General features: G+C 38.9%; 1 protein-coding gene across 9 annotated transcripts in view; it reads left to right on the top strand.

Annotated features, from left to right (window-relative positions):
- The window catches only part of LOC105488046 (mitogen-activated protein kinase kinase 5), a 262603-nt gene that overhangs the window by 215607 nt on the left and 33537 nt on the right, over nt 1–13459 (top strand). For 2 of the 9 annotated variants that reach the window (XM_011751745.3, XM_071101147.1), the window contains exons 20-22: nt 6105–6149; nt 8999–9060; nt 12058–12103. The exons of 1 other annotated variant lie outside the window; for it this stretch is intronic. In XM_011751745.3, the coding sequence (XP_011750047.1) occupies nt 6105–6149; nt 8999–9060; nt 12058–12103 (153 nt within the window). Of the gene's footprint in view, nt 1–6104; nt 6150–8998; nt 9061–9782; nt 10238–12057; nt 12104–13459 lie in introns of those variants that run through there. 6 more of the 9 variants (XM_011751729.3, XM_011751711.3, XM_011751800.3 and 3 more) reach the window with 3 other exon arrangements.

Here is a 13459-nt window from a genome sequence, read left to right as displayed (position 1 = left end):
TGTTAATTTTCTCTAAACCAGGGAAAATGTGTATGTGAGCGGTACAAATGTTCTCAAAAGAGATTCCAAACTGGTCGGCTGGGGTGTTGCCTCCATTCCAGAATGGAGGCAGCATTCCAGGGAGTGTAAGCTCCTTCCTTCCTCCTGGAAATGGAAACGTCTGGGCCCACGAGATCCCTGATGTTTTGAGGTCCAGAGTAGCAGATGGCATTATGATTTTCCAAATCCTGATGAACATTCTAACTGAACTTGTTCATTTCACAGTATGTAGTTCTATTTTTTTCATTTCCTCTTCTTCCCTCCCTCCCTCTTTCCCTTTGTTCCCCTCATAGTAACTAATTTTAAACTGGTGTAGTGTCTCCTTAAGCCAGCTTTAAATTCCCTTCTGTCGTCTATTGTATGCACAGTTTCATGTATAATTCTCAGCCTTTGAATTGAAGCTGAAGCAGCCTTTGAATTTGTTTAAAAATGTGTAGGCAAATACAGCCAACACTCATACATGCAGCCACTGGTAGTTCTGTTTCCCCCCTTATCTGTAGCTGGCAGTGCAGGTGGCAAATGGCAGTAATTATTTTAACTAACAGTCGAGTGAACATTCAGGAGGACATACAGTATGGTGATGTGGACTTTGGATTTACAGTGAGTTCTCAGAGGCTGACTTGATAGTGTTATGGCTTGCTGGTTTTTCGGGACACGGACCTGCCAGGTTCTTGTACTTCAACAGTGTGTGGATGTGGTTCAGATGTTTCCATCTTAGCTCTTTATCTATGAAAAGATCAATTTTTTTTTTCATTTGGGTACCTATTAAGGGTTTTTTTCTCTCCTAGATTTTTCTCTTTTGTTTTTAATATAGTTTATGATCTGCCTTTTAGACTGCTTTTAATCAGCACTTCTGTAGAACCAGGTGAAATGCCGGTGTGTATATTAACATTCTAATTTAGGTACTGGATCAAACATGTATAGCTGGACTTTTCTTGAGGAAAAAAGTTGACCTGACCAGTGTATGAAATTCAAACACTATACAGGAACAAGGTAAAAGCACAGGTAGGAATTGCTGAATAATTACCTTTAGACCAGCCTGAGCAGGAGACTTCCCACGAGGGTGAGCTCATTTAATGGTTCCTAAAACTCAATCTTGTGGATGTCAGTGGTCATGCTTGATTATTTGCAGCAGTGTTTTATGAAAAGCAGTAGAAATGTGCTGGGAGGCTGCAGAGAAAGAGGACAATAACAGGTTTTACTTTTGTAAACTAAATCCCTTCGGTATGAGACAAGTATGTTTTTTGCTGCTCTGACTAAACCACTGAAAAGGGAGATGTATGTGGATGTTAGTGTGTGAGTATGTGTGTACTGTTCCTGTAGGCACCTCTAAAAAATGCTGTGCACTATGGCTGATGACCAAAAAGAAACCTAAAATAAAAAGAGAAAAAAGATGTTCATTGGCTTTGGAAAGGAAGCAATTATAAATACAGTTTAAAAGATTAATCTGTTTTCCGTTTCTCCACTCACCTATTTTCAAGAAATGTTATAAAACACTAAGATCTTTACCATATGTTTACAACATTTCTAAGTAAATATAAATCTTTTAAATGACCAAAAAAAAAAAAAACAAGCAGACTAAATGAAGAGTCCATTTTGACAAATAATGACAAAGATCATTTCTCTTCTCTTTTATCCCAATACTGAAGAACTTCCAAAACACATTAAGGAGAAAAAGGAAATAGGAAAAAAATCTCTATAATCTCAAATTTCAGTTACCCAGAGACAGATTCCTTTAGACCTGTTCATTTATTTATTTATTTATTATTATTATTATTATTTTTTTTTTTTTTTTTTTTCTGGAGACGGAGTCTCGCTCTGTCGCCCAGGCTGGAGTGCAGTGGCCGGATCTCGGCTCACTGCAAGCTCCGTCTCCCGGGTTCACGCCATTCTCCTGCCTCAGCCTCCCGAGTAGCTGGGACTACAGGCGCCCGCCACCTTGCCCGGCTAGTTTTTTGTATTTTTTAGTAGAGACGGGGTTTCACTGTGTTAGCCAGGATGGTCTCGATCTCCTGACCTCGTGATCCACCCGTCTCGGCCTCCCAAAGTGCTGGGATTACAGGCTTGAGCCACCGCGCCCGGCCTTAGACCTGTTCATTTATATTTTGTTTTTTATAAGCCATCTGGTAGTGATGTTCACTTGGCTAACAGCTGGTTCTCCTTGATTGAAGGGTTTATGGGTAGGATGGGCCTTTCAGTGGCAAAAATTCAGGCCTTTACCCCGTGGTTCCAGGCCCATCTGAGACAAGTTAAATGAGCTGCTACTGTCAGCCCAGACCCAGTGGACAGAACTTCACACCAAAATGCCCACATATGTAATTTGTCACGCCTGGCAGCCCAGAGCATGGGGTGACCCAGTGTGGAAATTGAATCATCTTTCACTTTCTCTGCTCAAGACTTGATGTGGAGTGGGATGAGTAAAAGGCGGGCTTTCTGTTCTCCAGCTGAGCAGGGTTGGAGGCTTTCTTCTCTGGTATGTCATCTGCCAGCCTTCCTAAGTTCAAAGCCTTGCTTTCACCCTGATGTTTTCCCTCATAACACCCCGAGAAGTAGGTCAGTTCTATCTGCATCATGAAATCAAAAATACACTTAGAGTCAAAATGCTGATTGTTCCTTCATGGAGTGGCCACATTTTAAAATAAACTCAATGTTTTAACAAGCATTGATTGAATTCATACAATCTGCTATGTAGTTATGGCTACTCACTCTAAGCGAGACTCATTCTCAGACCAGGAGCACCTATTCATCTCTTTCCCACCTTTCTCCTTCTGATAACATGTGACTGCTTTTTTCTCCCCCCGTCTACATTCTGTTACAGCAGGTATGTACAGATATGAACACTGAGGACCTTTAAAATATGAAAATGTAGCTGATTTCCCAGAATCTCACATTAGTGTACACCTTGGACAGGTCGTTTTTGGTTTGAAGATTAGCTTCTATGAAGATCCTTAGAGGTGAGGGTCCAGTTGTTTTCATTTTTTTGTTTTTTAGATTTTTTCTTTTTTAAAAACAAACTTGGTTTTCTCCCCAGGCAAGTACAGATTTGCCCTATGGGTTCTGCCAGTTGTCTCATAAAGATGCTACTCTAAGGCAGTGAACAGTGGAGGATCAGAAACCAATTTGGGGTCTGACAGGCAAAACGCTATCCTGCCGGGCATGAAGCCCCTAGAATTACAAATGATCTTTGATCCCAGCACTGAGGATAGAATGCAGTGATCCAACAGAGCTTTGCCAATTAGTATGAATCCCAGTGCCTAAGAGTAGACATTGTTGGGCCAGGCCAAAGGAACGTCAGACATGAATTAAAAGATTTACTTTTAAAATATAGAGCATGACTCTCAATATTGGTCAGACTACAGATGATTTTCTGATGTTGAACACCTGTTGGCTTGGTGGCTTGACACCAAAGTCTAGAAGTGGTCTATTAAAAAAAGTTAGAGGGCTGGCCATGTTTCATTTAATTTGCCATGCTGGTTTAATCCAACCACAGTACAACTGACCTCAGAATTCACCAGTGCAGCCAATGCCTTGCGATTTTTGAGAAGCTGTCCTATCTTCCTTTGCTTTACTGCCAGTATGCATAAGGTCTGAAGGAATGTCTGTTTTGTATAAGGAGAAGGGAACAGGACCCAGACTACAACATTCAAGGTCCCTCCCACCCTCAGGTGCTGTCTGGGAGAGAGGAAAGAAGAAAGTAGGGGAGCAAATAAGGTATCTCACATGCTGCAGACTCTTTTACTTTACTCCCCATGACCCTCGTTTGTGAACTTACTTCTACCAGTCAAACTGAACCAAAACCTCAGTGCCCCCCTGTTCATCCTGAGTGGCCAGCTTTGGCACTCTTATGTGGCCACTTCCTCCATCCTGCAGGGCTGGTTATTAGGAGTGCACGTCTTATCCCTCAGAACAATACACAGATTCTTTGAGGATATGGATTAAGTATCAGCGATTCCACAATGCCAGGCTCATTGCGTTCCACATGGTAGATGCCCACAAAAGCTGTTGAATGAATGAATGAATAATGAATGATTGTATCATTTTTACACAGTATTTTATGTTATGCCTTATCAGTGTCTGAATTAATCACCACATTATTGTCAGGTCCCACTGTCACCTTTAATTATGAATTACAGGCAAAAATATAGTCCTCAGGAATTTTTTTTTAAGCAAAGGGCCCTTAACTTTTTTCCAGTTGAGTATTTATGCCAGCGTTCTCCCTTATACAAAGCAGAGTTCTACTAAGAATCTAGGCCTCATCTAATTGTTTAAAAATAGTCCCTGTCCCTTACCTTTTCTTTTTAAACTTTGTATTTTGACATAATTTTTAGATTTACATGCAGTTGTAAGAAATAATACTGAGAGATCCTGTGTACCTTCCACCCAGTTTGCCTCAACAGTAACATCTCGTAAGTATAGTACAGTATCGACTGGGCGCGGTGGCTCACGCCTGTAACCCCAGCGCTTTGGGAGGCCGAGGCCAGTGGATCACGAGGTCAAGAGATGGAGATCGTTCTGGCCAACATGGTGAAACCCCGTTTCTACTAAAAATACAAAAATTAGCTGGGCGTGGTGGCGCACGCCTGTAGTCCCAGCTACTCAGGAGGCTAAGGCAGGAGAATCGCTTGAACCCAGGAGGCAGAGGTTGCAGTGAGCCGAGATTGCGCCACTGCACTCCAGCCTGGTGACAGAGCGAGACTCCATCTGAAAAAAAAAAAGTATAGTACAGTATCTATACTGTAGATAGAAAATTGTCGTAGATACAAGACACAAACCACTGATCTTACTCAGATTTTACCAGTTTTACATGCACTTGTGTGGGGGTGGGGAGTTGCAGGGTGGAGGGTAGATTAATAACACAGATTATTCTAAAGCCAAGATACGTTATAGTTTAAAAAAAGAATATTCCTTGAATATTGAAAGCATTTTTCTCATTGATGATTTCTGTGTTTGGAATATCCAGCTTATCTGCCTGCTTTCAAGGTCACTAAATATACTTATTGGCACACTTACTCTGTAAGTGAACTAGCAGCAGCTGTGGTTGGAATTGGACCTCTTCCTGCCTTGTCTCCTCCACCAGCTCTTTGAGTGTGCAGGTACACACACACACACACACACACATTTTCTGCTACTTGCCTTTTTTTATGCCTGAGTACCTTGCTGACAAGTGCTAATAACAAAATACCCAGAGAGAGTCCAGTTGAAGTTAACATACATTAAGCATTCTGAACTTGTCCTTTTGCTCATAGATTGTGCATAATTAATAATTAAACAGTTTCTGTTGTAATGGGTTGACCTTCTTGAACTGTTCATTATTCACAAGGCAAAGGCATCACTCAAACTTTTTCCTATTGTCCTTCGCTGTTCTCTAGCGTGCTGCATGCTTGTGTTCCAGTTGTTTAGCAAAAGGGGCTGACCAGGTAGTTACTGAAACCTCTGAGGCTTGGAGACTGTCCTCCTTGATGACCAGAATTGCTTACTAAAATGGTTTATGGCAGCTGTTTTTATGTAACAGTTGCCTGCTTGATAACAAGAACCAGCTTGTGTCACTTCAGCAGAACTCTAAAGTTGATTTGAGACTAGACTCTCAGATTGAGGCTTTTGGTTAAGGTTGTGTCCACTGCTTCGTTCTATACCTCTGTGCTTAGAAGTTCAATGGAAAAGCATCTGAAAAAAAAGCCCTTTGGGTGAAGTATGGCACCCAAGGTCTTAAAGAGAGTGACTTTCATTAACAATTTAGAGTCAGTGTCAGCCAGTACTGAGAATTCAGTGTAACTGCTTCTTCAACACACATTTAAATTTTTGAAATATATTTCTCCATCTTGCCAGAACCCATATTTCATAAAGGGCATTTTTGGGATGTAGCAGCAACTGCTTTACTAGAGTCTCTGAACCCCTCCGACGACTAGGTACTTTCCCTTCCTGTGAGCTACAGTGAAACCGGAGCGCATATTTACTGTATGCCTCCCTCCTCACATGTTTGAATTAGATAACAAAATAGGCAGGTTCTTGGAGATCTTTCACATCCTGATTAAAACTAACTTTGTAATTTTATTTGCTTTAAAAAGAGAAAAGTATACTGTCAAGTCCTGCAGTGCAGAGGACACTCTCAGGTATATTCATTTGCTTTCCTTTGGAGTGTTAACAGCCTTCATACTTGTGTGGAGTTGGAGACTCTCAGAAAATGCCTTTGCCCAGTGTTTATGTGTGGCATTCTCACCATCCCCCTACCAGTCAGTCTTCTGCATCTCAGAAGATTCTCCCTTGAGGGATGCAGGAGACATGGATTTTAAAACAAAAATAAATATCTGGCATTGTGCATGTGAGATTAGAATTTCCCCCACATCTTTAATGAGTGATTCTTTCCAGGCACGACTGAGATGAGAATCCACTCGCTGTGGTTCTGCAAAGTCGATTTGGGCTGGCATTTTAGGAAGTGAAATAAATTATTCATGGGTACCACCCAGTGTTCCTTAGTTTTATAATATGAGGAACTTAACAGGCTACAATATCAGGTCTTAAATAAAATTAACTACCCATGCAAAATGTCATATTTCCTCATTTCGTTTCTCATCCGTTTTTACATGACTTCTTCATCATGTTGCTAGTCTATAATTCATTAATTTACTTTTGATATCATACTTTGAGAAGAGGCCCACATTAGCATCATGTTTTATACCGGATCTTTATAGAAAGCCAGTCCAGAATTTTAACCATCTTGGTAAATATGGAACCACATTAAGATAGTAGGCTTTTATTTTCCTAAATATTGCATTTTAGAGCAACTACTACTCAGGTACTTTCAGTACTACACCCTTAAAAGAAATCCATGAAGCGATGACTTAGAGAAGCTTCCTCACTGATCAGAGTCCATAATTTTTACACCTCAGACTTTGAACTATCTTTTTACTAATGGTTTTTGAGACAGTAAAATGTCATTTCTTGAACTGGGCCTTGTAGAATCTTACAGGCTTGGTGATATATATGGCTTTCCTAAAACAGGCTGCAGCTGAAATTGATATCATGTTTTATTTTTGCTCTTCAAACCGATGGGACTTCTGTGGCCATTTTATATACCTTTATTGAGGACTTGTCATGCTATTTCGTGTCTTGTTTCTTTTGAGTGGACTGTTTCATCAGCCACACATCCACCCCCGTTTTTCATGTCCTCTCTATGTAATGCCTGCATGTAATCCTTTGAACTTGGCAAGATTTTATTTCACTCCCATTTTTCCTTTGTTTTCCTCTTAGCCTTTCTCTACTGATGAGAATTTTAATTTTAGAATTACTAACCATCCCTTCTTCTGCATGAATAGATTAAATTCAAAGAAGACAGATATGCAAAAACCAAGAAACATTTTGTTCATGTTTCTTCTCTTATAGCCTCTTTGGGTTTTTTTGTTGTTTGTTTTTTGTTTTGTTTTTTGTTTTGTTTTTTGGCTGCCTTGACCCCCTTAGTTCCTTTGATTTAATTGTATTATCCAGCAGTTTCCAATTGTTTGAATTGGAAACAAAGCCTTAATAAGAGTTCTAGTTAATTTTCTGTCTTGTAATTACCGATCTCATTTTTCTGATAATTGGCCACAGCAATTATATGTATATTTACTAATCACATAGGAGGCTGTGCAATTGTATCTATCTGCCACCATTGATAATGACACGCATATTGCAGAGGTGCTTTTATCATCTTCTTTTTTCCACTACATCAAAGCTATTTCCTCTCGTTCTCAATAATGAATACATGCATGCATTTGACACAGTTGTGTGCTAGAGAAATTGTTTGGCTCCCACCAAATGCTGCATGCTCTGAGTTTCTTGCCTGCAGCGCTGGAAGGTTGTATGTAATGATATATTGCTCATCCAAATGGCCAAAGCACTCCAAAGCACAGTGAGATTAAAATAAGTCATTCCTTTGTTAATTTAAATAGGTGCATGTATCATACTTTGCAGGGCACTTTGTGTAGGGATGTCAGGGAGGAAAAAAGCCGCCGAAAGGTATTTTTAATAGCAAATGAGAATAGATGAGAATGGAGTCATTTGCAGCTGCCTACTTTATGTGGCTCTCTTGTTCCAACTGTAGGTCTAATGAGATGACTGTTAAAGTACTCTGCAGTGTAATTTCATTACATCCTGAGCTGTTACACTATAAACACAGTGGCGCTCTCTGTCATTCTTGGAAAAACTCCTAAATTCTTAAAGCCTTCCTTTGCAAACGGTAATGAGGTTTGCTGTCTGTGTCGCGTGGTGGTGGTGGTCTGTTGCTGTGTGGTTTTCTGCTTTTTTGACTGACTCCCACCTCCATCCCAGTTTTGGTTGGTGGTCAAGTTGGGAGTTTTTCATTGTATCCTTAATTCACTGGCTTTCTCATATGAGGAGGCTGCCTAGACTGGCAAATAGGCTGAAATTCCTTTCCAGGAAACAGCTTTCCCTATAAAAGCCTTTCTATTAAAGTAAAAAAAAAAAAAAAAAAAAAAAAAATCTGATCCAAATTATTCTATTAGGGGCAAACAGTAAAGGACAATTGAATATACAAATAAATGTAAGTAAAAAGGAAAGTGTAAATAAATAGCAAATCCAGTAAAAGAAACAAAGGTCAACACAAGAATAATTTCACAGCTCTTTGTTAATTACAAGACCATTTGTGTGTTACTTAAATAATCATTAATTTCTCATTTACACTTTCCCTACCTTCTCTCCTACCCTGTGGCTATCATTGTCCTTTTTTCACCTCCCCTCTCTCTCAGCTCTCATGTTTCTCACCATTGTAAAATATGTGTGGGTTAAAATTTGGCATTTTTACCTAAATATGTGGAATAGGGTAAAGACAGTCTTGTTAATTGGGTGAGGCCTTATTTTCATCGTATTCATCTTTACACTGCTCCTTCACATGGGTGGATGGGGAATATAAAGAAAGAGAAGGAACTGTTGTGACTTTTGGTGACATGTTTTTCCTCCATCCCAGGATTCGCCCGTCCTTCCAGTTGGAGAGTTCTCGGAGCCGTTTGTACATTTCATCACTCAGTGGTGAGCCCGTTTACAAACATGCCATGCCCTCAATGTAAATGATACATGCCATTAACTCGGCAGCTCCGTGAGACCTTATGGCTCTCCCTGCTTCCTTTTGGAGACAGGAGGGACTTGGGGCCTTGGGCAGATGGGGCGGCAAAGCTGAAGAAATTGTTTAAATTATGTAAACGTTATTTACACAAAGGGTCATAAGCATACTTCGGAACCTTTTTCCTGATTTAATAAACTGCTGAAAGTCAAGATACTTCTTTCAGCACAGATACTGTTATCATCCTTTTTTAAAAAAAAGAAATACACAATTTTATAGCCCCTATTGAACAGACATACAAAGCTTATTTTTATTAATGTAACCTCAAGTTACCCATAAAACTGTCTGTCCCTTAGTGGAAGCAGCATAGTTTATTAATTCATCGGATTTTCAGTAAATAACTTTTATCTTTGGTTGTATTTTAAATACAATACTGGGGTCCCATTTCATGAAATTTGACATTTAGAAGACTGTGAAAACAGTTCAGCCCACTTTAACCCTTAAAGAACTGAGAAGAGCCACAGGGGCCCTCAGAGCCTCTAGGCAACTCCTTGTCATTTTATACCTGGAGAAACAAGCATTTTATTGCCAAGGAGGTTCTTTGCCAGCCTTCTGCCTTTTTCCTCCTAGCAGACCACATCTTTCTTTTATTACCCCTTCACCATCATTTCCCTCTTCCCTCGTCCTGCAGGACTGATATGACCTTGGGAGGCCAAGGTATTCCCCTGCCCTCTCCCTCACTCCAGCACAGAGAAATTACCCAGGAGAGAGGAGGAATTCAGGAACATAGGAATCATCGTCCTCAAAGCAGGAGACAAAACCAACTGCAACTCCTTCTTAACTACGTTGGTCTTCTTTCCCTCCTTCACCAAAGTCCTCATTCTCCCAGAGTCATGTCCACTGCTGGAAAATGAATGGGCAGACCCCACCGAAAGAAACCCTTGTTTCTGTGGTGTGGCAAAGTAGTGCAATCAGGATTCTTGCTAACCAAAATCATTGTGCGCCATCCCCTTCCCCTCCCACCATGATCCGTCTGATGATTACGCTAAAGGGAAACCAAGAAATATTCCTTAATATAAATGTCAAGCTTTATCACCTTTTTGACTAAGTGTAACATGTTACCTCTTAATAAAAATGTCTCATACAGTTTATATTCCATAGAAAATATATGTGGGGAAGAAATTTTTCTCCCCAATTAAAAAAATTTTATTAACACTGTTTCTATTTATTTAAAATACTTATATAATATAGTGTAGCTTTTAAAAACTATTTTTACTCTGAAAACATTGTATTTCCAAAGCATGCCATGTTGGGAAAAAAGCATACATATTGATTAAACACTGGAATCCTGAGCTGTTTTAAAGCTCCTTAATGATGTTAGAACCGTTACCCAGAAATATATATCCCTCTTAATTTCCTTTACATGGAATTCCTAAAACACATGGTAATGTGTACCTTGTGTTTTACACATGGTAATGCCTCATTTTGAAATGCAAAAATTGAAACACAAACCATGCGATTCCTCTACTGCCTGGAGCGCCTGGTTTGGGCATCACCTTCTCTGCTCTGGAGGAGATGTTGGATCTGTGACAGGATCGCAGCGCTAATCTTATCTCGCTGTGTGGTCTGAGACCAACCTAGGGGTGGGGCTGGTCTGAGCAGCAGGGAGAAAAGTGGATAAGGCTTCACCTCCCTCCTGTCCAAAAAATTAATCAGCTATTATTTAAAAGTTTTATGGAGACAGAGGGAGGGATAACCTGTATTCAAATTTCCACAGATGTCAAGCCGAAACAGAAATGATAGTGGGTAATAGCCTTGTTTTCCCAAGAGATACAGCTACTTTGGAATGTCAGATTAGGACTGTTACCAACTCCACTGGTGAAACAGCTTGAATTAGTTGCTAATGGATGCAGTATTTGAGAGGTGCATATGGTTATTTATAGGGAAGGCAAATGTCCTCGATGTTATTAATGGTTCATAACTCCGATTCTTGTTTACCAAATGATCATTAAATCTGTTTTTAAAAAGGTATTGTCAGCAAATGCAGAGATTATGTGAAGAGTTTTCTTCTTGCTTGTTAGAAGAATGCCTTATATAAAGAAAAAAGCATCTGTGTGATTTTTCCAAGTGATAGAAGCAGCAATCTCTTTTCATGACTTTATCCCATGGACACTCTGAGTTTAGAACAGATAGTCATCAAGTAGGCAGCTGCCCAGTCACCTTCATCCCATGTGTGAGTGCTTCATCACATAGCTAAGTACATGTTACAGCTACTAATTATATCTAATGCATGGAAAACAAATATTTTGTATGAAGAATGTGATTCTTTAAGCAGCTTAAACAAATTTAGCTGTCCCACAGTGGTTTAATGAATTATCAACTTGCCTTGTTGCCAAAACAAATGCAAGTCAAGATAATCTACAGCAAGCCACTTGTAATTTTGTAGCATTATCTAGATTCCTGACCTGTTTTATATACTTCTTGTCATTTGGAGTAATAGTGAAAGAATGAGATGTATTCTCATTTGACTCTACAGTCATGTTTCTTTCCTTACTGTCTTATCTCAATTACCAAAAAAAAAAAAAAAAAGGATATTCCGTAAATTTAAGTTTGAAATAAATTGATAATTGAGTCAATAAGAGAATATTGCTGCTTTTTTCACATTAACTTCAAAAGTAGAATTAGGATACATTTAGTTTAAATTCATTCTTTATTGTGTTGCAAAATATTTTTTAAGTGAAAAAGTAAGAAAAAAACTTTTTGTTTCTTACTCATAATGTCCCCCAGAAATGTGATTAAAGACAAAAATAAAAGAAAGGGAATATATGCTAATACTTTGGCCGAGAATTGAACATGATGAATTTGAAAACATTCAAATTCCAGTACAAATAGCCATGGGTAGAAATTACAGCAAAAATATACAAATGACACAGATAATATGAGCAGTTTTTTCCTCTCCACTATAGTATGCGAAAACAGCCAAAAGAAAGGCCAGCACCTGAAGAATTGATGGTAAGTGTATTTTTTTAGTTACATTAGAATTCTCAGTTATATATTTATGTTTAACATTCTGTTTAAAAGTCCAGAATGGAATTTAAAACAGCCATAGGCTCTGAAAAGGCAACATTATTTACTTCATTTGGGTAGATGTTTTTGAAGCTCATATCCTCAGATAATAGTTTTTACTTTTTAAAAACTCACCACCTTTTTGAAAGTTAATGCAGAACTCTTTTCATTTGCCTTATCAAAGGTCACAAACTTAATGTAGGTTACTCTTTATCCTCATTTGCTATTGAACCTTTTAGAATTCAGAGGATTGGTAACAGAAGATCATCAGTGCAATAAGTTTTTAGTGCAATTCTGCAAAAAATTTCTGAATGTGGCATGGAGTCCTCTTAGATTCATGTAGAATGAAATCAGACTGGCTGCAAAAGATCAAGTTAATGTGAATCTTTGGTCTTTCCTCAGAAAGAGACAGCTACAAGGCTGCCAGTGCTGTGTTCTCAGCTCCAAGGCAGCTTTCTTTGATTGCAAATGACAGTTTTTAGTCAAGCAGGGAGAGGAACAGAGATGCTCCTAACAATTCCCAAATGGTCATTTATTTAGTGCAGATTGTTGATTTGACAATGCACAAGCTGTTAGAATAACGTTAGGATCGAGCATTAGTAAATAATAATTATAGTCTGTTCTGTCTAATGTTTTGCATACCATTCCCTGCCTTTGGATTTCTACAGTCAGAGCAAATTCCTACCAATTTTCTTTCACTTTCTTTAAATAATACACATTTTACAGATACCAGTTCAGAGGTTTTCATCCTTTGTATTCCAACCTAATAAACAGTTTCAGTGCCCCAACTTCTGTATAATATGGATTTCATCCTTGAATGTAAAATAACAGTACGTTTCCTTTTTGCATCCTGAATGCTTTTCAGGAAGGTACTTTCCTCCTTCGTGTTCCCTAGAGCAAAATCTCAGTTTTCAGGGTAGTTTCAAGTTAAAGATCACCCCTAAAAACCTCTGCAATTTATAACTCTGCAGGTTTCATGTCTAGAATAAACTGGTCTCTTTTTTTTTTGGTCTCTTTGATGGTTGGAAAATTCTTGCAGTTAGTCACATTTGAGAAAACTTGGAACAGGTTCTAGAGATGGAGACCCATTTACCTTGTGTATTATTGTGCTATGGCTGGATAGCTCAGCTATTAAAACAAAGGAATAACATTTCATAAAACAGATATTTGTTTGTAAATGCATGTTTCAATGCTGCAATGAGTTGGCCACTTATAAATAAAACATCTGCAGATCACACATACACCCATAAATGTATATGGATGTATATATTGGTAAGGAACACCACTCCAGGGTGGCACATC

The sequence above is a fragment of the Macaca nemestrina genome, chromosome 7 (assembly GCF_043159975.1).
Source record: "Macaca nemestrina isolate mMacNem1 chromosome 7, mMacNem.hap1, whole genome shotgun sequence".
NCBI lineage: Eukaryota > Metazoa > Chordata > Mammalia > Primates > Cercopithecidae > Macaca > Macaca nemestrina.
The sequence above is the reverse complement of the archived record's forward strand: the minus strand, read 5'-3'. Positions and strand labels throughout refer to the sequence as shown.